General features: G+C 34.0%; 2 protein-coding genes across 2 annotated transcripts; one reads left to right on the top strand and one right to left on the bottom strand.

Annotated features, from left to right (window-relative positions):
• The first annotated feature begins 2,293 nt into the window (after positions 1–2,293).
• Positions 2,294–6,589, top strand: Ndc1 (Nuclear division cycle 1). Its single transcript, XM_085945484.1, has 2 exons — positions 2,294–6,065; positions 6,104–6,589. The coding sequence occupies exon 1, from the start codon at positions 2,496–2,498 to the stop codon at positions 4,197–4,199; it is 1,704 nt and encodes a 567-aa protein (XP_085801610.1). The 5' UTR covers positions 2,294–2,495; the 3' UTR covers positions 4,200–6,065; positions 6,104–6,589.
• LOC147073398 (WD repeat-containing protein 36) lies at positions 6,570–23,846 on the bottom strand. Its single transcript, XM_085945480.1, has 8 exons — positions 22,753–23,846; positions 21,838–22,007; positions 19,950–20,186; positions 15,509–15,688; positions 14,368–14,563; positions 13,088–13,166; positions 7,612–7,774; positions 6,570–7,327 (listed from the first exon to the last, which is right to left on the bottom strand). Exons 1-8 carry the CDS (start codon positions 23,694–23,696, stop codon positions 6,624–6,626), a joined length of 2,673 nt encoding a protein of 890 aa, XP_085801606.1. The 5' UTR covers positions 23,697–23,846; the 3' UTR covers positions 6,570–6,623.
• Positions 23,847–24,578: the final 732 nt, after the last annotated feature.

Genomic DNA, 24,578 nt, shown 5'->3' with positions numbered 1-24,578 from the left:
ATTTAATGTAACGCCCACGGTGGCCGCGCGGCTTAACCGTTGGACTATAACGCCATGGGTCCCAGGTTCGAATCCTGGGTCTGGCAAGTACACATATTGTTTTTCAATTTGTGTGTGTGTCAGGGTATGGACCTAATAGGTTGAGCAAATGGCTGACATCCATTTCTCGTAATCTGTCAATACAAACCTCCACTCTGTGGAGGCCCATATGATCCTATTAGGATCGGACGTGGTCGAAAGAAAAAGAAAAAAGAATTTAATGTAATACGTACGTACTGGCAATTAGTATTTACGTATTCTTTAATCGTTTAGTACTTGCGTTTTCAAGTCTCGCTTTTTCTTCTCTTAGTATTTACCATGATCAACTTTCTTACGAAGTGAGTTATTATTATTTGTTTACATATTTTTCTAGTAACAAGGAGTTCAAGAAAATGGTCCGGGCAGCCTTTAGTCAGATCCAATTCAGAGGGGCGGCATTGGCCGGTTTTGGCCACTAAGCTGTGGAATTTCAAAAACATTAAGATAGGTAAAGATGGCCTTTTTTATAATGTCTACGGTTTAGCGATTGCATCATTAATTTGTGCATTTTATTTAATGTAATACGTACGTACCGGCGAATAGTTTTTACGTATTCTTTAATCGTTTAGTACTTGCGTTTTCAAGTCTCGCTTTTTCTTCTCTTAGTATTTACCATGATCACCTTTCTTACGAAGTGAGTTATTATTATTTGTTTACATTTTTTTCTAGTAACAAGGAGTTCAAGAATGCGGCCGTTCATGCATCTTCTCATCACATCCAAATGGACCTGACTCGACTACGCGCTACAGCTGATGCATCAAAAGAGTTACAAGCTGTTTGCCTGTTCAACCCGACATAAATACTATCCATATTATTTGTATAATACCTACATAATATTATGAATATGTTTTCAATAGGTTTGTGTCTGAGATGTTCCAATTTATGTATGTGAAGAATATAATATATGAAGTAATTTAAATAATCGTCTTTTATTATTTTCACTGCTATTATTTACTTGAAGACTTTGAATTATAAAATAACATACACTTAATTATTATGTAATTATATATTTTAATTTTTCTTACTTATTTCCACAATTATATTTAATATCGGGTTTGTCTTAATGACATACTCACTTTAAATATGACTGTAGAAATAAGTACGGAAAATAAAAATATATAACTTCGATAATAATTGAGTGTATGTTATTTTATAATCCAATTTTTAATTAAAATATATTTTCAAAATTGGCGGGCTTTTTCGATCGTAGTTCAGGTACAGCTCAGAGATGGCGCTGTTTAGCGGGAATAATTTTGTTCGTCTCTTGCGAATCTATAAGTATCTTATCTATGGTTTGTATTAACAGATTTTGTTTTTTACGAGAAATGGATATCAGCCACTTGCTCAACCTATTAGGTCCATACCCTGACTCACACACAAATTGAAGAACAATATGTGTACTTGCCAGACCCAGGATTTGAACCTGGGACCCACGGCGTGATAGTCCAACGCTTAAGCCGTGGGGCGCGTGTTATAACAAGGTTTGAAATTAATTGTTAATTTTTTTCTCTATGGAGACAATCTCAAAAAATCATACTATACATTTATATAATGTGCTGTACATGTACGTGTCAGACCTATGTTTTAGATAAAATAATAATGATAGAATTAATTATCATAATAATATGGTAAGTAAATTAATGCTCAATGCTGCAAACTACCTAGCACATTATAAAATAAATAAGATTGTCAATATTTTATTTTGTAATGACTGCTAATTTTATTATGCAGTTAGTAATATATTTTATAGCGACATCTAGTAACAAAAAGCCAAAAATTATAATACTATTTCCTACAAGATGGCAGGCCAATTAGTTTAAACATTGCTAAAATCAAAGAGAATAAATTTAATTAAATTAAAAAAGATAAAATATGTAGTTTGCCATAAATTAAATAAAAAAACAAGCAACTGTATTTCAGTGAAGATTGGTCAATTTTAGTTTTATCTATTTGGCAGTAAAAACAATATGAACTTATTTTATTTTTATGGTTAAAAATTATGGTTATAATTAAATTTATTTCAACGCTGTGGTAATTTAAAATAAACGATAAATTCAGTAGCATTTTGAATGCATTTGAAATTATAATTTCGTGGCTGAGGAAAGGGTGAAGCGTTTGAAGCAAAGAGATTTGCAATGTCTTTGTATGAAAAGTGACAGTTTGTATTAATTCAAATTATGTTATGGCAACACTTTTCTAAAATAGACCGGCAAAATCAGTCACCACTGTTGATTTATGATTGCCGTTATTTTAAAATGACAGTTGTAAGGTTGTAATCGTAATTAATTATTGCCGACAATTCCTACTGTTGTCCATATTGGATAAAGACACATCAGTGATAATTATAATACAGAATCTACAAACAATTTCTGTCTATTTCCGGAGGGAGGTCTTAACCTCTAAAACTGCGTATTACCATGTATTCAACATCAGCCAAAGAAATATTTCTCTTCCGACTGTCTCGTGCTGTTCTATGGAGTGTTTTCGTGCAGATAATATTCATGTGCGTGTATATATGTGCTTTAAATATTAACATTATCCACCCGATGTCATGGATCACGCAGACGTTTATATTGCTAACAAAATTGAAAACATGGCTGTATCTCATACCGTTGGGAGCTTTGATATTCGCCCAAGGTATATTCTGTGCTAAAGAATACATCAGCGAACCGCCATGCTATACGACGAGGTTTTCGTTCATGGTTCATTTGTTTTCAATTCGGAATATACTACTGAGCTGTCTGCACATGTTATCTGGAGGAATGACAGTCTGGCTTTATCTTACAATACTCGACGGAGATCACAGTAGATTTCTGAAACCTTGCGAGTCGACGGTGCGCGTGTCGTGTCTTGTGGAAGAAAATCTGTTTCTACTGTCGAGCGGACTGTGGAATGGTTTATATTACTTCATAAAACACCATGTTTTAAAATCTGCCCTTGTGACTTTCCCTCCGATACGAGAGAGTAAATTTATTCAAGTGAAGTCGTCAATTTTTCCCTTGATGAAAAAAGCAATGCGAGATTCTATCGCGCCAGGATTGTGCTTTGCGTTTCTGTATTATTGCAAAGGGTCCGTCGTTCGAAATGTTTTTCTTAACTTTTTAAACATAACGATGGAAAGTGAACCTTTAGATAAAATATTTTCGCTTCTCACGCCGTCCCTTATTTTCTATACGTGGGCATTTTCTTCAATGTTCCTGACTACGATGTACAGTATGAATTTACTTTTCAACGTGCATTTGACGGAAAATTTAATTTTCCCTATTGAAACGAGCGATAATTTAATTACTCTAAGTCAAGCTCTATCGGAAAGTAGTGAGATAATTAAAAAATTGGCAGCTCAAGATCTCATGGAGATGTCGTACAAAGATAAGAGTCGCAGGACCCAAATCTTTAGTCTCTCACTCCCCGGAGGTCATTCTACCAACTGGACAAATCTCTCTACTGAATGTCTTCAAATAATCAACCAATACTGCAAAGAATTGAATGCTGTCGTTGACGATAATAAAATGCCTGATGTTTCAAAAGGACCGAACAATAATCGAGAACCTTCATCTCCTGCTTACGTCAAACCGATAAGAATTAGAAATTTAGCGTATTCGTCACCCGCAACTACTTTACAGGAATTACCTGAAGAAAACGTTGAATGTGAACCGTTGCAAAATATTATCAAGAATCAATTCTACGCCGCGTTAAATTCTCTACGCAAAAAACCGGGAATTAGTTTTTTCTTTGGAGAGTTAACCGAGCTAAAATTACAATGGATGATGCTACGCGGACAGTTGGTATCGAGGATAGCGCAAGGTCTATCGCAGCTGGTGGCTATTTCTTTGAAAGAAGATACTTATGGAGTCGTCCAAGATGATCTACCGCCGATAATTTCGTCTTTACTACATCTGAAACAGGCTTTGGACAAGTTAACCAAAGCCGGTATCGTTAACAAGAAGAGTCTTCGTCAAGATACGGTCATCCAAATGTTGGCTGAATTAAAGTCAGCCGTTAAACGCAGTATTTACAAGATTACTGTCACGTTTGGAGGCTATATGAGGATGAAAGACATTCCTCTGGATGGTGAAGTTTATCAAGCGTTACAACCGTTTATCAATATGCGTGAAGGCTGATTATTATAAATATTGTGAAATCTCTGCCATCTGCGCATTTTACCGCAATGTGGAAATGTTGCAGTATTTCATATTTTTACTATTGGACTTTAAAATCTATCTCACTAGGCTCTCAAAAAGTCATAATCTACCACTCAGTGCCACAAAATTAAGGAAGTGTATACAGTAATGAGTAACGATCTACTAAAAATACTTACATAATTGAAATAGCTGCATTAGTAGCAACCACGATGCTCCCCATCTTTGTTTCGCTGTTCCGTCTTTGAAATCCAACATCCCCAATTTGATATAATATACGGAGTATTTTAACTACCTAAGTATATAAGTTTATCCGTGGTCACCTAACTGTTGACATAGCCATATTTTCTAGTATGTATAGTGTGATACAGGCATTGAACATTGATTGTCAATAATCTGATGTTTTAGATATTGTGTTGGTTATTTTCTCAAGTTCCTTCAAATCTAAAGCCTAGTCCAAACCAACATCATCTGTCTGTAAACAAATAAACATTGTATGTTTTCAGGCATTTGAAATGTTTTTTATATAAATCACCATGTTTGACGGCAGAAAACATGTGCAAATATGCTGACAAAACAAATGTGTGTGGCCATATTTGGGGGGGAAATTTTAGTATAATCGGAAGTAACGATGCGTGGTCATGTGGAATGCTTTGATTAAAGCACACAAATTGGGATATGCGTTGGGTTTCAAAGAACTGATTGTACACATGTATTTGTGTAGTGGCAAACTTTATGTATAATTTGTTTGCCCACATATGTATGTAATATTGGTCTAGACCAGTGGTTCTCATGTGCGGCCCTGGTGGCTTTTGATATTATTTGATGATATCATGAGTGTGAAATAGTCCATTTCTGAGAATAGTCAATTCAAATAATTGGCAACAATTGCTTTATAAATATTCTCGATTTTTCCTACTACTGTATACTGTGAAAGATCATTCAGTGTAATGCACTTCATAAAAAACATATCGAAGCCAGTTGACAGATGTAAGGCATGCAGCTCGCATTGGAAAAAAGGAGTAGGTATTGAGGAATTTCCATTTGCATTATTTTTAAATAAATAGATATGTAATAAAATGTTCAAATGTCTTTTATTAAATGGACTTGTCTATTAATAAATTGATCCATTTTTTTAGTAAATAAAATTTAGCTTTAATTTTTTCAATCACAAAAAAAGTGAAATTTGGTGTGGCCCCCAGACGTTTCCATAGAACTGTCAATGTCGATTCGGCCCCTTAGAGTCAAAGAAACCTATCTTAATTTTTAACAATTTTGAGTTACGTAAATATGGTACTGGACATTAAATGATATGTTATGTGACAAAGAAACTTATCAAAAAATTCAATGGATAAAAAATATGTCAATACATATCTCCTGCAAACACTTTCTTGTTAATATCTGTGGAATGTAAATTTACTTTGTTTGGGGTCTCCTGTAAAGTAGAGAAAAATGAAATACGTTTCTTTGACTCTAAAGGGCCGAATTGTGCGGCCACAGTTAAAGTTCACGTGAGAACCACTGGTCTAGAAGACTAGGTTTAATTAAGTAAAGTTAATTCAAATTATAGAATTATGCAAAATTTTATGTAAATATTATTTTCTAGTAAACGATATGTTGTGAAAAGTTTTTTTTCCTAAAAAGTACCTTTCTTTAATAATATAATTCGTTTCAGACATTGCTTAACATATCTATGTAATTCATATATGGCAATGCGCAGATACAACCACTAACTATAGCTACCTATGGTTACCAAATACTGTCAACTGCTTTTTTGTAATGGAGCGTTCGTACTTACAACATCGCTGTGTTATATATTTGCAACTTGCTAAACTAATCATTGTATCCGTAGCTTGTCAATGTGACCGCGTGCTTAAACTAGTAAGGTACATGTGGTCATGTCTGCGCTAGACTTAATTTGACAGCATGATTTTTGTGACTGCGTCTGCAAAGTGATATAATAGTTTAATTTGTTACTATTATGTTAATCACATTTGTCTGGTGGATTGCGGGTTCGAATCCCTTATTCAAATTAATATTTTTTTTTATTTTAATCAATATGTAAGTTTGTATCCAGCATATCGTTTAAAGAAATGGCTTACAACCAATTCTCGTAAAACCTGTTGAGATATCTCAAGACTGAAGGTTCATATGCTTTGTCTTAAAAGTGTAAATGGTGATTATTTCATTATGTTAATAAAATATGTTCAGTGGACATGTTTATAATGTTGCTTTTTAAATTTATTATATTTTTGTAACTAAGAACTAAGACTGCGTTATTTATAATGCATTTGTAAATACCTTTCTTTAATAATATACTCGTTATTTGGTTTAAACATGTTTTGTATTAAAATAAAACACCATATTTATATAAAGAATTGTTTTATTTTCCATAAAAATGATTATTTACATATTTTTCAAAGATTTGACTACACATAGGTCGTAAAACAACATATCTTGCAGCTTTGCCCATCCTCTGGACTGTGACTTCTCAATGTCCTCAATAAGATCACGTAACTCGGCCGATTCTACGATGGCTATGCCGTGTGTCTTTAAAAACAGACTCAAATATGACTGCGCCAATTCAAAGTCTTTATTTGTATCAAAAATACTTATCAACATTTTAAGAAACTGTTTCAATACCTCTACCGAACCGCCGCTATCCAAAGATAAGCTTGTAACTTCAAAATCAATCATAGAAGGACCGAGAGATTTAATCTTGTTTATGCACTCTGAATAATCATTTGATTTTCCTGCTGCGTCTAATAATTTACCAAAAGCTGTTAGATTAACAAACGATTCCGGCATAAGTATTTTACTATTATCTTTGTTAACATCTGAAAGATCAAAATGAACTTCGAGGTTAGAAATCGTAGGCAAGAAAAATGGGGCAGCTTTGGGTGCTTTAGGGGGTGCCTTGGGTTTGTTTCTCTGCTTAACGATATCCAGATTGAGTAAATTCTGCCATCTAGATGTCGGTAGATTGGATAGAGTGATGAGTTCATTGCTTATCTGTTCGGGAGACATAAATTCCGGCTCGTCACCCAAATTGAGAGCTTCGAATTCTTCCAGTGTCTCTTTGGGGCCATCGTCTGCTGATGTAGGAAGACCTATACAAAAATAGTAAACAAAATCATCGATAAGTAAGTATATTCAGTACAACAAACACAATTACAAAAAGAAAATTCTGCAAAGTACTTTATAAGAAATTAATAATTGATCATTCGTTAAATCTATTAAAAGAAATACATTTCATCTTATAGATATAATAATCCAACAATTGTAATGACATTCAAAATCTACAATGGCGAAACGGGGTAAGAAATACAGGTATACTATCACACTTACAAACTTATCTGAATCTTACAATCAAAAAATATATAAATCAATTTACCTAATGTTGGTATTTTCAAGTTGTCAGGGTCCAAAGGTCGAAGATTGATGTGAGCATACAAAGTTCTATTGGCCCACAGAAACACTCCTAGTTCTCCAGCATGAGTGCTGGCCAAGAAGTCTCCGTTTGGTGACATGCTCAGCGATGTACACGGGCAATCAATCTGTACAAAAGAATAGAATATTTCAAACTTATTGTTAAAGGTTGTACCTCAGTTGAGGCACGGTCTAAAAAGATCGTGGCTAGGCGATGCGCGGATTGCGGGTGCAAATGACGCCTGTCAAACGAAATATAATTTGTCATATAAATCCAACATACATCCATTTTATGTTCTGTTTATTGTTCTATTAGTAACAATAATAATATCGTCTCTGTTCTGGCAGAACACACTAACTGGAGAATACTAGTTTTGAGTAATTTGACTTTGAAAGTGTTAAAATGTTTGAAATAATTGTCTATCATGTGAGTTTATTAAGGCCGTACATCAGTTGAGGCACGGTCTAAAAAGATCGTTGCTAGGCGATGCGCGGATGGTGGGTCGCGGGTGCAAATGACGCCTGTCAAACGAAATGTTATTTGTCATATAAATCCAACATACGTCCATTTTATGTTCTGTTTATTGTTCTATTAGTAACAATAATAATATATTCATTGACATGTTTTCTTTTTAAAGTAAATGGGTAACGTTTATAGTCATCTTTACACGATTTAAGAATTAATTGGCCCGTCGCCATCACGGAGCAAAGTGACGTGTTTCTAGCTCGACGTTCTCTCACTGAATGCGAGCGAGTCCAAAATTTCGTCGCGGCTACAGTTGAAAATTATTTGCCGTTTCACTGATGCGTCACCTTAAGTAATCGTAAAAGGATGACTTTAAAATAAAGTCTGTTTATTTATTAAGAAGGTTTCCAGACGGTAAAGTTTGAAATAAGGAACATTTTGGTACTAACTCAATATGTCATTTTTTCGAATTAGTGTCTTTTGCCAGAACAGTGACGATATATTCATTGACATGTTTTCTTTTTAAAGTAATGGGTAACGTTTTTAGTCATCTTTACACGATTTAAGAATTAATACGCCCGTCGCCATCACAAAACAAAGTGACGTGTTTCCAGCTCGACGTTCTCTATCAGAATGCGAGCGAGTCCAAAATTTTGTCGCGCCTATAGTTGAAAATTATTTACTGTTTCACTGAAGTATCACCTTAATAATTATTTTATGGCGTCCTAAAAATTTCCAAATGGGTGACCGCTTACTGTTCAGTTTCTCAAATTTCGGAATTAAACTAGAAAGCCTCACTTCCATTGGTGATATATTGTTTTTATTACAAACTTACCACTGGGAATCCATATAATATATTATCAAATTTTTTTTTAATTTAGAGCTCTTCCTCGGTAGTTGTAAAGTAGTGGTAGATGGAGATTGGGCCCTAAATGAATTTTGAATCAACGTGAACTTCAATATTTAAAATATTTTTGATTATAAAAACAATTTCGTCAAGCATGAGAGAAAACAACTTCACTGGAATTATTTCAGAAATTTCTTTTTTAAGGTGATGTCTCTAGGTAAAGTTGTTATCGAAAAATAGCTAGAAAAGTTTATTAATCGGTAAATATATATTCAAAAGTAATGAGAAAAATAAAATAAAAAATTAAGAAGTATCATGGAGTTCTATATACCAAAAATAAGTGTCAAATTCGGTACATTTCTATCGGGTGGTAAGAATGAATGACATAAGATTTATTATCAAAATTACGATAAAAATGTACGTAAATCTATTACCCAGGGAAACGCTAAGCGAAAATTGGAATTTATTATATCCTTATATCTCTTTTTTCAAATTTAAAAAACATCGATTTAGAGGTTAGAAAGCACGCAATTAAAATCGAAAAATCTCGGCTTACACGCAATTTATCGCGAATAACGCTTAGCGTTTCTATTAAAAATATTATTTATTAATTTTTACGGCAGTTATTTAAATTTAATCTTGTATTTTTGTATATTAACGAATCGATAGAAATCGAAACCATAATAATTGCTCAAATTGGCAACATGTTTGTCTGTATGGTGCTGCCGTTGTGGAATTATTTGGAAACAAAATATCTCCATACAAAACACACATACCATAACATGACGTTGAAAATGAAACTCACACATAGACAAGACAAAATAACATTTCTCTGCATTTTGACAAAAATCAGTTTATCAGTTTGAGGCGAAATTGCCATATGAATAAAAATAACTTAATAATTGAAATTACAATATTAACTTAATTTACGTATAAACCTGCCTATATTCAAAATTTGAAACTGCGAATTATTTCCAATTAGTATTTGCTTAAATTACAACTGTTTTTTTATCATTATTTATGATAAAAATAATCAACAAAATAAACAAATCTCGCATTTTAACATATGGTAGCATTAGTCTATGGTAGCATTCGTGCTCTCGATCTAATATCGGATTTATGACAATTCTTTTTTATTTGGCCATTATTAGGTATATTGTTTGAAAACAATCGTACATCAAAATGACAAACTATGTCACGCAGTTTTGATTGTCAAACAAACATTCAAAAATTATTGAAAAGAGTTACATATACTGTATTTTCAATCACCATCATGCATTTATCATCAATATATATTATTTTAGGCGTAGACTCATCGTTTTCGTAAAATTATAAATACTTTACGTTAGTTTGAGGTTATGTTTATGACAAATGTCATCGAGCCCATCTTGTACGTTTTGTAAATTATCTAATAGATAGTGAATTTCTTTCATTCGCATATTATGATTGTAGAACCGAATTTAATAAAATAAAATTTTAATTTCATTCAAAATTACTGAAACTTGTCTCGAAAATGTATCTCATAATCATCATTATAATTATTCACAATGCTACAGTGATAAGTTTGACACGAGTATATGAATGTAATTAGGTTATGTTTTTTTGTTTACATATAGATAAATCTTTTAATACTGATGAACTCGACGAAATATTGGACGACAGACTGCGAAGTCGGCGACGGTTACGAGTCCGACAACAGCGACGACATTTACATTCGACATTTACAACCTTCGACATCACAATCCAGGGTGCTTCCCTGGCTCACAAAATGGTAGGTTTACAATTTTCTTAATAATATATTTATTGGTTTTATATACCATCCGGTCATACACTAGATTCATTTTCATTACATGCTTTGGCATAAAAACAAGAATTCATTACATCTTGTACACATGATGTAGCGATTGTCTCGAATGAGGAGTTGATGGTTTGAATAGTAAACTTCAATCACAACATATTATTACCCATCATTATTTGTATTTTTACTGCTAAATACTTGAATTAATGAGGAAATATGGATTATGTAATAATATTTTTTTCCTATTGTTTCAGTATGCCGAATGCTGGTCCGGAATTGGAGGAAGATTTGTTGGCGAGAGGGCATGTCGGCGATCGGATAATTGCTTATTACAGGACTGCGATGAAGACATGCAAATGGCCTGTGAGGGTTTTTAACCACTTTGTGGACTTGGCGGTAGTAAACTGTTGGCTAATGTATATGCGGAATTGTAAACTAGAAAATGTACCCCGAAAGGATATTATGAGACTGTTGTCGTACTGAATCAGATTAGCGAAAGCTATGATTCGGTATGAAGATCGGGTAGCCAACATTTTAACACTGCCAGCACGAGGTCGGCCAAGAAACATGTCGACATCGCAGGTAGACACAGAGCCACCAGCTCGCAGGAGAACGGTTTTCCCCCAACCGATCGCTGAGGTACGTTTGGACAGCGTTGGCCACCATTCAGCATCCGTGTGCAGATACCCTGGATGCAAGTCCCGCACCAGGTATATTTGCATAAAATGCAATATATACGTGTGCACAAAATTTTGCTTTGAGCTGTATCACACAGTATAGGATGCAGCTCAAAGCAATTTTAAAGTACATATCGTCGTTGAAACTAGAAAATTGTGTAACTCCAAAAACACTACTTTACAGGAGAGACAAAAAACATTATGGTTTCCTATACAAATGTATGGTTTTGGAGTGAAATCATCCATGATTTAACAATGATACAATTTTTCTGGAATTACAAAATTTGCAAGACGGATAGATATTATCAACGGCCACTAGATGGCATTCAAAGTCAATTTTCGATTAAAACGGAGTTACACAATTTTCTAGTTTCAACGACGATATTTAGGGTTTTATTTCATAATTTTAACTAATTTTAAGTGTAAATATATTTAATTATCCTATTTATAATGTTTTTGTATTGTTTTTATTGTGTAATGTTCTATTAAAATTGACCATTCCTATGACAAGTTGTTTTCTTTACCTTCCCTAAGTTTATAGAGTAGGTAATATTCATCTGCAGTGTTACCTGGTATGTGCATATAGTATATTTTACTTTACAAAATAAAAAAAACGTAAAAAAATTTTTTTTGTCAATAGACTAATACTTCTCTTCCATAAAATCAAAGAAATATTTTTTTTGATGGCTGGTTCTCCCTCGGGTCTCAAGTGGTTATATTAGAATATATTATTATATTCTTAAATAATAATATGTAAATGAATTTTTGTCTAGCAATTTTATTCATCTAGAATTCCATTCCATTGGCAACTTTAATTTACTTTTAAAATTAGTTATGGTAACTCACTGCCATCTGATTGAAACTGACCAAAGTTTTTAGTAACAGATTTTTAGAAATTCATGGTAGATGCCTTTAAATATAAATAGATGGCGTAAAAGTCACATTATATGTGTTATTTAGGCCGAAGACATCGCCTTAAATAGTGAGCTTAAAATTATTGAACATAAAACATAATATAATAAGTGTATGGATTTATAATACATAGTACATAATCATTACTAGCAACATTTATGGTTTGTTTATTTTGTTGCATTTACGTATCCATACAGACACCTTCCAAAGGGTATCATCCACTAAGTGCTCGGCTGTAATGGTTTGGCGGGCGCGGCAGCGTAACTCGAACGTATAACCATGTGTATTATGCCCCAAAAAGGACACTGTCTACGAACATTTCACACACGGTTATACGTTTGAGTTTCGCAAGACGTCGCTGTGCCGCACCCGCCAAACCACTACGGCTGAGCACTAAGGATTTTATTACCCAGAACCCTAAAGAGCCCGTGACCATTATCGCATCGACTCTAATATGACCAACATTGATTGCGATGCATAGCAATTTTTAATCTAAAAATGTAATTATTCATTATTAAATAATATAAAAGTTTCATTTCGCACCGAATTCTGTTGAAATAATTATATTTCATCATAAACACTACACAAAGCGAGAAAGCACGCCAATACGCACTTTCTCCTCTATTTTCGGAGGTGATAATACATATTATGTATTGTGGCGGGCTAGTGAATAACTGTTGGGCCACAATATTTTTTCTGAATGAATAGATAAGTAAAAAAAGGCCTACGTTAATCCCTCACCTTAAATATATCAATGAGTTGCCCCGTGGGAATATCCCATGTGCGTATTGTGCAATCCATTCCAGTTGACACGAGCCATCTGTAATCATCAGAAAAATAGAAGCCATTAGGCATCAAACAGAAGATCATTCATTAGCTAACTTAAATAGTGAAGTCCAAACTCCAGCATTTCAAGAGCACGGAAATAAGCTGAGTGATGTGATCGCTTATAAAAAAACCAAGAAAACAATATTTCAGTCAAATAATTGTGCCGAGGATTAAAAGAATGCAAATGACATAATTTACATCACCACATTCAAGCATGTATTTAACTGCTGTGTAAAAAAAGATATAAGCATCTTATTCCCAACATTGGATAATATTATTATGGTGTATAATTATTTTCATAGAAACAGTACATTACTTTTATAATTTGAATGTTTTGGCCTGACTTGTCCTCCCTCAAACACTTTAAAACACTTAAAAGATTAATAAATAATTACAAGATAAAAAGAACTTTTTAAATACAATGTTTTTTAAATGATCAAAAAAATTTGTACTTGACATGTCATATTGATTTCCATAGTAATGCATGTATATATTAATAATTTAGTTGCTAGGACGCCAGACCCCTAGGAACCAATAATGGTGTCGAAATAACTTTTCATACAAAACAGAATTAACTGCAAATGAATTCAATTCTACTTAAAGATGGCTAAAGGTATTAAAAAAATGCATTGGCATCGTGTTCTGATATATTCTAAAAGTTTTAAATGTCTAGCTAGTCGGGAAATTAGTTAAAAATCGATTGCAAGATTTGTACCAGACAAAGAACCACCGGACAAATAAGAATACGAGCTAAGAAAAACATTGTAAAATAAAATAAAATCAACATTTTTTCGTGGATATTGATTCATTTGAGAACGATACTTCATTTACACATTTACAGAATGATAACAGTGGTGCACTTGTGTACTTTCAATCTCCAACAACTCAATTTATTCATAGAAATAAAGTCCTTAAATGGCAATGGGCAGGATACATAGTTCGAAGAAGTGACAATCGCTAGATAAATTCTGTCATCCATTGGATAGACCTAGAGGCCACTAGATTGACAAAGTACATGGTAACACTATGCACACAACCACAAGGAATGGGCCCAGCTCGGAGGGAATCAGGCTGATGATAACAATCCATATATCTCAATATCTGTTTTTTGGCACTTGGCGCTTTATTTATTTTATATCAGATATTCAATTTAAAAAAACGGTTTCATAATAACTTGTTCACAAAACACAAACCTGCTATCGTGGCTGAAGCAAGCATCATTTATTTTGGAGCTATGTCCTTCAAACTTTCTCACGATTTGAGTTGAGTCCATATCGACCAACGCGATTGAGAAGTCTTCGTTGCAGAGCGCTATCAAACCACTCTCTCGGTGACATTTTGTGAAGGAAACGGCCTCTTCTAATCGGAGAATCTTCATTGGAAGTTTAGCTGGAACGATAAGAAAAATATTGTATTATTATATTCCAAAGACTTTCACTATGACAAAAGGGAGCTTTATAAAATATTAGTGTTGAAACATTTGATGCCATTGCTGGAACGTTTTGTTATTAAATTAATTTTAAATTAAACTTGGTAAAGGACTGGTCGGAGTCCCACCCGGCACCGATATTTTTTCTAATGAGTGTATTCCTGACGTGTATCTAAATTATGCATGATCAATAAAGAATGTTACATTCTTAAATCTTTGGTTATTTTACCCTAAAGATTTTATTTTCTTCAAGCAATCGTAATTTTTCGATCAGAAATTATAAAATATAGTCGAACTTAGTTATTACGAGGAAGATGGGACCGACTGAATTTGCTCTTTATAAGCATTACTCGTTATATCGTTATAAAACATTTTTCGTGCCACATTCTATTTAAGCATAGAGCATAAAAAATCTGAAAACCATCGTAAAAATCCCCGAAACAAGCATGGCATTCATAAACTACAAAAGAAGTTGTTTATTGTAATGAAATGCTGAGCAGCCAGCGCTGGTAGGGATCTACTGACTTCACAAAGCTTGGATTTTTTACATGTAATTTCAACCATATGCTTGGATACTTTTTCAATGTTGTCGGCGAAAACACCAATTAGGTACTTAGACACTTAACTAGTGTCATAAACGTAATCCGATCACAGCGGCATCGGTCTAGTTAACTGCCCGGTCGGATTTTATGGCTGTTGTGATGATGCAACAGAAAATGTTGTTTTTAAACAATTGACACAATAACAGTTTTGAGAAGTAGCTTGTTATAAAAGTGAATAAATGTATGGAGAAAATCAAAAACTAAAATCTCAAGGAATGTTTCCTCATTACATCCGAGATCTCGCTATTTCCGTGATCGTAGTAACCAAGTTTGACTGTAATTAATATTTACAAACATTCACACCTTCTTTGAAATTCCAGAACTTGAGTCGGTTGTCTTGTCCAGCGGTGACCAGCCAACTATTTAAGTGGTCGGTCTCAATTCCTCGAACGGAGCCTTTGTGTGCACCATTTTCACCACCCCACCTTCCTCGATCCAGTCCCGATTGCATATTGAACTTGTAAACTTCACCACTGCTGTATCCTATAAAAATTACATAATATCCATTAATGCTGGCAACATTACCGAGGCAATGCAACAATATAAAATGAACTACATATTTAGAATCAAAATCCATGATTGTATATTTGGGACTATAGCCTGGTACAGGCTAACATAATACTACCCACAAACAAATTATACAATTGAGTATAATCTTTTGCCAGTGCACAAATGTATGTCCACACAATTATTTATATCAAACTAAATGCAGTTTGGACAGATCACATCGTAAAAATGTTCATATTTTCGACAAGAGTAAAAATCGTTTTATTCGACAAGAGTAAAAATCGTTTTATTCGACTAATAAGAGAAAATATGTAATCCAACGAGACCAAAGAATTTGGACTATACAAGGAGTCTTCCGTTAATGGATTAACCGCTTAAGTTGGTAAACTCCACGAATATTAAAAGACCCTTCATTTTGATTACTTACTCGAATACAATTATAAACGGTTTTACACAAATTTATAGGATTTTTCAACTACAGTAGAACCTCGTTAATAAGAACACGGATAATTCTAAATTTGCCATAATTCGAAATTTTCGCGAAAAAAAAGTCCCTTGAACATTATTTTCATATAAAACCATACATTTAATTCGAATTTCGTAAATCGAAATTATTTCGTATTAGTCCTGGCATATAAAAATATTCAATAAATCGTAATAAAGTACACTATTTCATGAGCCAGTCATTGAAAATTGTGACAGACTTTTCGTAAAACATCATAAATTACTTATTTTAAGAAGGTAATAAAAATAATCCTGACTTTTTATGACCCATAAACACATGCAGAAACCAGAAATTTGGTAGGCACATCTATAATCAATTTTTTTTTTTTTAAATTGTAATATTTTCCCCCATACATTTCATAATTCGTTTTTTTCGACTTTCGGTCCCGTGGAATTCGTATTAACGAGGTTTTACTATAAATAATAATGCCAAAGTGTAGTATTACTGGCTGGCAGTGGCGGCCGGTGATAATAAAATTGCAAATAAAGACATGCATTTTTCTTTTCATGGTATTGAAAAAAAATCTGTAATAGCCTTCGTGGTGGAGGTAGGCGTATGCTAAGCGACGCTTACATTCACGGACAGCATTTTTTTGTTGCCAAAGTTACAAAGTTCAAGCCTTTGGTATGATAAGTATGATGCAATAGGCAATAGGTACCTACACATCTTTTTAGATTTTTATTGTACCTAATTACACTTCATATATGCCGACATAGTTACCACGTTTGTCACTCGTAACTTCCATAAATCTGATGTAAGTATTTTAGACATGTCGTCGCTATAGGATTTGTTTCCCGAATAGACCAAATGTCAATTTTACAGGAGACGAAAAACAAATTTCATTGTCGTATATTTTAATATCAGTAGATGTATCAATCATTCTTTCAATACTGTGTGATTGCAAAATTATCTAAGAATAGATTCCAAGAGTAATATACTGGTATAAATCATTAAATGCACATAAAATGCGTTTTATTTACAAGTATTCACTGTGGATATTCGGGAAATTTTTAGCGCTCTCTCAGAATAATGGATATTCGGGACAAAACATGGACGTTCGGGATTTAAAACCGTAGCGTATTGCTGCACGGCCCACAGATTACTGAGTGGTCAAAAAGTACGCGCCTCAAATGTTATATTTATTTACACGATAATTGTTAATAATTACCTCTACTATTTAAATAGGTACTTAATGATCGTAATTACCCAAGTTCGTATGTGATAATAACATGCGGTAATCGCTTTTTCGGTTTTTTTTCGGATTAAGTAATAAAATAGTTTTTAAGTAATTAACTATTTTTTTATTGAACGAATAATTCACAAGATTTAAGAATGTACCATTCTAATAATTGAACATACTTACATAATTTTTTAAAATAACTTCTGAGAAAATATATTATAAGGTATCTACTACTTCAATTATTAACCGCCGTCACGGTCATTTCTCCAATATTTTATGATGGTACTTACTCGTACTTGCTAACAATTTTATATTAATACTTTTTCCAAAAAAAAAAAAAAATCTATTTATATATATCTGTATATTAGTATATCTATATATTTCTATAATTGACAATTAAACTTATTACAAACCACCAAATAAATATTATATATTTACTATTGTAAGGAATAACAACACAAAATAATAGCATGTATAAATTAATTACCATTAGCTGCTAATATTAGGTAGGTACCAATATTCTTAGAATATAATATCCACCAAATAAATAGTTACTAACATACATATTAAATTAAATTAACTATCAGCGCATTCAAAAATAAATAATAGCATCGCCTTTATTTTCATAGAAATACCTAGATTAAAAGTAAAATAAAGACAAACAATGTTTGATTAATAATAATTTGAAATAATAATTATTTTTTACGTCATAGTAGTTGCCGGGTCATACTGTAGAATTCATATAACCGTTGGGATTTTGTGTCATTTATCAAAACAAAATGCAGTTATTTAGGGTAAAATAGTCACTTGCACAACTCTATTGTAAGTTCAGGGCGAACTGGTGATGTATCAGCTATGAATGATCTCTTCAAATTTGATGAATTCACTATTAAAACAATAGTAACGTTAAAAACAATATCAATAAGACGAAATTTGAAAGAAGTCTCCGGACGGCCGAAACATATTAAAGTGGGCGTGATTTTTTTAGAGCTAGACAGCGTGAATGTGGGAGCGAGATGCACGGCGTGAGCGCGGTTTGATTGGCTAAAGTCATATTCGGGAAATAAACACTCAGCCAGAGATATATTTCGACCAAAATTAAACTGGATATTCAGGTACGAATAGTTGGATATTCGGGAGAACACCACGGAGTAATTGTAACTTAACATGGCGTATTCGGGTTTTTTAAAAAAATATCTCTGTTCCTAGATAGAAATATATCGTTTTTATAAATGATTTCGGTAGAGTTCGATAAAAGAAATTGAACTGCATTAAAATGTCGATTTCGACAAAAATGGATATTCGGGAAACAAATCCTATAGCGACGATGTGTCATTGAGAAAAGCCGCAAAATCCTCATTTGTCATCCCACATTATTCTCATATACGCGCTGTATCATTTTTATAAATACTAGGCATGGATCATTAATTCCAACGGGATATCACTTGTGTTAAAAATTTGCTACTTTTGTACACCTCAACTCCAGAATTGCACTCCAAATGGGACTGATTTGAAAGACATTCAACGTCAAAAATAATAGTAAGTATAAGTAGGTATATTTTATGTATTATGTTACTGACTTAATTTGCTGTAGATTTATATTAAAATTATTTAGTTTAAAATAATTGTTTAATTTTAAAATGGAAAATAATTATAAAATCGTATTCGTAGGGTGAGATGGCTGTACCTAACTTAATGATCACAATATTACTCTAATCGATATTTTGATTGATTCAATATTAACATGGCGCATCACACAATGGAGCATTTACCTCATAACGTATGAAATAATAATAAGCCTAGTATTTTTAAATACTGCGCGGGAACCTTTTACCTACTTCATACGTACATACAATAATATTATTATAAACGCGCCAGTAAATCGCGACATCTGTTGGTTATACTTGAAGCACTAGGAGGGAGGACATTGCACAAAGCAAGGTAAAAATTGTACGTTCAGTGAGGTACATATCGGCAGCATGCAAAAAAATCGTCTACGGTCGGGCAGCACAGATCCTCTTTCGAACATTCAACAAATACTATGAAAGACGTACATGTATGCAGGCATCCAGCTCAGCGGCCGGTTAAAATACACCAGAAATACGTATGTGGATACGCGTAGCGGACGGGCGACAAATTAAAGATATTTTACAATAATTAATTATTACAATATGTAGGTATTTGAATACGTACATATTATTACATAATAATTTGGGAGATCAGTGCACATTTGCTCCTATACAAGAGCCGTCCCTGCTGGCTGGTAATCTACTCATTGTGATTATTTGCACACATATTTTTTTGTGCAAAATTTACTGCTCACATGACTTTATGATCCACAAACACAATAGAAAAATTAGAGGGAATGTTGCTCTTCGTCCGTCCAACTATGTTTTTTTTTGTGTCAAAACAATTAAACCTCACGGTAATGTGGTATGTTTATATCATACTATAGTTTCACCACTACTAATCTACTGTCACTGAGCCTTATGGCCTGTTAGTGTTAAAAAAAATTATAATTTCTCAATACAATTGAGTAGCAATTGGCTTACCGATGAATACAAAGTTTCCACAGTGTGTGACTGTGATGCATGTCGCAAATACGTCCTGTGACATTGACTTTGGTGACAATCTATGTTTCCCCATGCGCTTCTTATCATAGGACCAAGTCGTGACGATATTCAGACCAGAATGTACAGCAGCTATGCTATCCCACTGTTTGTCACGCTGCATGCAGCTGCTGATTTCGGTTATGGCTGGCATTATTAGGGTATCTTCAACAGTTCTTTCTATAACACACAAAATAAATATTTATTAAGCAATCAACAGGAATCGCAATCATCAATCGAAATCATAGAAACATAAAAACAATAAACATATGCTTATTTACGCGTTATCCATAAAACTAAACAATGAATTATGTGAGTTTTGATGAAAGCTTATCAAGAGAAGACATCTTCCTCTTCAACATGATTTCCCTAGGAAAGAGGTTAGAAAAGGCAAGGATATCCACACTCTTAAGTTGGATGGAGATAAAATTATAACAATACACACTTAGACTGTGATCAATGTGTTACAATATAGGTACTATCACTCCCCTCCATTTGGGTATGTGAAAATTTCTCAACTGTCACTTTGTGTTTTGTTTTCTTTTTTATCGTCTGTATTTGGGATGAAGGTGGATAATTAAGACACCGGAATTGTGATGGAAAACGGCGAGTTTATTTAGTTAATATTATCATCGTTACATTTTTAATAATTTAATTCTACGGAGGGCGAAATGTACGCGTTCGCGATTTTGCTGCTTGCAGCGTTCTGAGCGCCATCTTGTGATTTTTTCCAACGAGAGCCGTTGGCGAAAAAAAAGCGACGTTGCAAATCGTCAACGGTTATATTATGGCATTGTTGCCATTCAACATATTATAATCTACTCTAAGGCATTGCCGGCTCGGCTCTGTTATTATTATTTAATTATTTTCGCAATCAGCCATTATTATTTGTTGGCTTCGATACCGATTCGGGCCTCTCAAGATACACAAAGACATCCCCAAATGGGGACCATACGGGGGTGTCACAGTACCCACAGTAGATAGTAACACGTGGAAATTTTGTTCAGGCGTATTCGGTTGAATCCGAAAATTTTATAATATACTGAATCTGTTAAATATATATATATATTTTTTTTTCAACCATGTTTGATCCTAATAAGATTATATGGGCCTCCACAGGGTGGAGGTTTGTATTAACAGATTTGTTTTTACGAGAAATGGATGTCAGCCACTTGCGAAACCTATTAGGTCCACAAATTGAAAAACAATATGTGTACTTGCCAGATCCAGGATTCGAACCTGGGACCCATGACGGTATTAAGTAAATATTTTCCGACCATGTCCGATCCTGATAGGATCATATGGGCCTCCACAGAGTGGAGGTTTGTATTGACAGATTTTGTTTTTTACGAGAAATGGATGTCAGCCACTTGCTCAACCTATTAGGTCCATACCCTGGACACACACAAATTGAAAAACAATTTTTGTACTTGCCAGACCCAGGATTCGAACCTGGGACCCACGGCTTTGTAGTCCAACGTCTGTCTCAATTTTTGTTATTACTCAAAAGTGTTGTGAAAGTTATTTTCATACAAATATCAGTTACAATTTACAAACCAATAATTTCATACTATTTAAAGATGTTGTTAGTTTTTTATGTTGTGCTAATTTCATTACTTATAGATTGGATTTTTTTTCATTGGCTCTATAATTTAACCCGGAAATTAGCCGCCGCCCGAAGAAAATTGTGTCCTTTACCTTCCTACTCTTTTGGCAACAATGTCCCCAATGCCAATACGATGGGTGGATGATATTGGACAATTTTTCAGGATGTCATCAATATGGATAAAAGTCCCTTTGGAGTACAACGTAATACACATGTCTTACTTACTCTTCTTTCGAGATGCAGATCTATTGTAAGATGCTCTCCCAAGGCTGGCGGGATGGTGACCTACTGCCGAAGATAAGACCCGCAATGAGCTGTCGGCGCCAGCAGAAAGAATTGTCTTTCCATCAGGACCTGCGTGCCGGACAACACTCGGTGCTGCACTGTGACCTTCCCTTTAAAAGAAAAACTTATTTTTAATTTACATTATCCACGAAGATTGGAAACACATAAAATACATTTTATGAGACAAATATGTTCATATTGGTGAGAGGCTGTAAGTATTATTTTTAAGATCTAGTTTAGGTGGGAAACTATAGTATCAAATTAAGACTGGTTTGAGCTCAGCACTCCATCGGAGGACGCCACATGCTAACATTTGACATATTGTTCAATACTTTTTATACTGTGATGAGCTTAGTTCTAAATTCGAACACCTGACGATTTATGATGGTATATCCTATAGTAAGTAGTAAGTTTTTTGTTAGAAAACTTCACTAAGTATAGCAACAAATAAACCTAACAAATACTTGTTTTAAAATCTCGATACATCAGCATAGTACAGAAACATAATAGTGAGTGATTGACTGCTACTTAGAAAATATTAACCCAATGCTTACGGGCCCTTTTAATTAATTTTGTAATTAACGTGTTAATTTGCATTTGAAAAGCAATTAGCAAAAACACAATTTTGTGCGGCCCGTAAGCATTGGGTTAAAATACTGCTGAGTAATATTCCACTATTATATAAGTTTTAAACTACAAAGGCTGATTTGAGCATGGCTGTCTTCAGAAACAATCACCCTAAGTATCTCTATCAAAGACATTGCACGGTGCATCTCTTTGATCTCTATTAATTTTTATCACACAACCAAAGCATTCAATGTTTGAAAATAAAATGGAGAATTACATTATACATACCGTATTCTCAGCAATCTGGCTCCACCGTCAGGCATATCGAATATCCACAACTTGAGAGAATTATCCGAGGAATTAGTGGCCAGAATCGGTTCATTGGGCAAACAGATAGCTCCGGCGACAGGACCAAAGTGAGCAGCCTCCACCTGTGACGTGACCCTTCTCTCCTCGAGGTTCCACATCACCAGATGACCGGCCGTACTCCCGGTCACCATAATGGGGTGACCGTCCGTTCGGAATGATATTGAAGTAACCAGTCCCCAGTCTTGGGTGAACTGCATGATTGTCTTGTCGACTTTCAGATTGTGCAGGATTATTTTGCCATTCGCAAGACCTATCGCTGCAACGTCTAGAGCGGGGGCTTGCTCCAATACGGTCACGCTGCTCTCCCATCCTTTAAAAGTATAAACCAATTTTGATGTTTTAATATTCCACAACTGCAAAGATCCCTGCTCACTACCGAGAAGTATTTTATTCAAATACGTGTTGGGATGAAACAGTGTTGTTATTTGAAATGTTGCATTGTTAAAAATCAACTCAAGCTGTTCCTCCTCGTCTTTTATTTCCCAAACTTTTAATGTACTGTCTTCATCTACTGATATAAGCTGGATTCCGAAAGGAAGTAATAAATGAACGGGCGATTTGTGTCCTTTATATGTATGTTTCAATTCTGAGCCTCTCCGCCAGGCGTAAATATTACATTCGCTTGCCGTGTAAATGTGATAGGTATCTCCCGAAAGACATGTTATTGGTCCAGGATGTGCGCCGCTTACGCTCAATAAACTGAAATGGTTGCAGCCGTACGTGTGAAACCATTTTCCTACGCTAGTCACCAAGAGTGTCTCTCGTCTTCTTTTTATGTACCTTGCTATCAAAGGTACATGGGTGCTGATATAACCTAAAGCACGACATCCCAAGAATATACGGCTTCTATCGATTTCAGCCATTTGACAGTTGATTGTAGTGTAATATTTGAACAATATAATCAAAAACTGTTCATATTTAGTTGATGAATATTCGAATTAAATTTATATTCGGCAAACAGTAAATTTCTATACACGTGAGAAACAACGCGGGCAAACGTCAAATTTGATGTTTCATATATTTTTTAAATGGCTACATAGTATATCGGAATAATATTTAGCCAGTTGAATATTATTTTCAAGTAATAGGTATACTCAATCACAAAATATATTTGACATAAAAATAATGCTAGGTAGTACCTAGTTATAACAAAGAGATTGGACATTGTGCTATGTCTATATAGGTACTATACATATCTATATGAATTAATCGTATTTACTAAAAAATATTATTACAACACCCACAGTCTCTTTGACAACACCTGTGTAATGTTATCTGTAAATGTTCAAAATTGATTTTATTAATTGTGGGTTATTTATTACGTAAAGTATTCTTTCGAAGTCTCAACAGGTTGGTCAATATCATAACTCTTGACAAATATGAAGAAAAGGCAATTTTTTTCATGAGCTTGTTTCATGGATGGTAAAAAAGTCGCTTGTGGCGCAATTACGTTTGATGTCATTAAACACTTTTTTTATTAATTATTGTGCTTCCGTACCTTGCCAACTCTCTGTACTTTGTTTTTGCTTGATAGACTTGGAGTCCCTTTCATTGGCAGTTCTTTCCAGTGCGGTAACCTTAGGTACCTATACGTTTTTTTCTATTATGACATTTAAAATTTATTTGAAACTTGGTTAATGATACACTCCTGTTACAGGCGGGCTTCTCCCGGTGTAAAATAATCATTTAGTAGTCATAAGTCGAAACGTAACCCTGACCTCTAGAAACGGCTTCATAAAACATCT

Source organism: Rhyacophila brunnea, unplaced genomic scaffold (assembly GCF_057557595.1).
Source record: "Rhyacophila brunnea isolate RB1 unplaced genomic scaffold, BYU_Rbru_1.0 scaffold_18, whole genome shotgun sequence".
Classification (NCBI taxonomy): Eukaryota; Metazoa; Arthropoda; class Insecta; order Trichoptera; family Rhyacophilidae; genus Rhyacophila; species Rhyacophila brunnea.
This window is presented reverse-complemented; position numbering and strand designations above follow the sequence as displayed.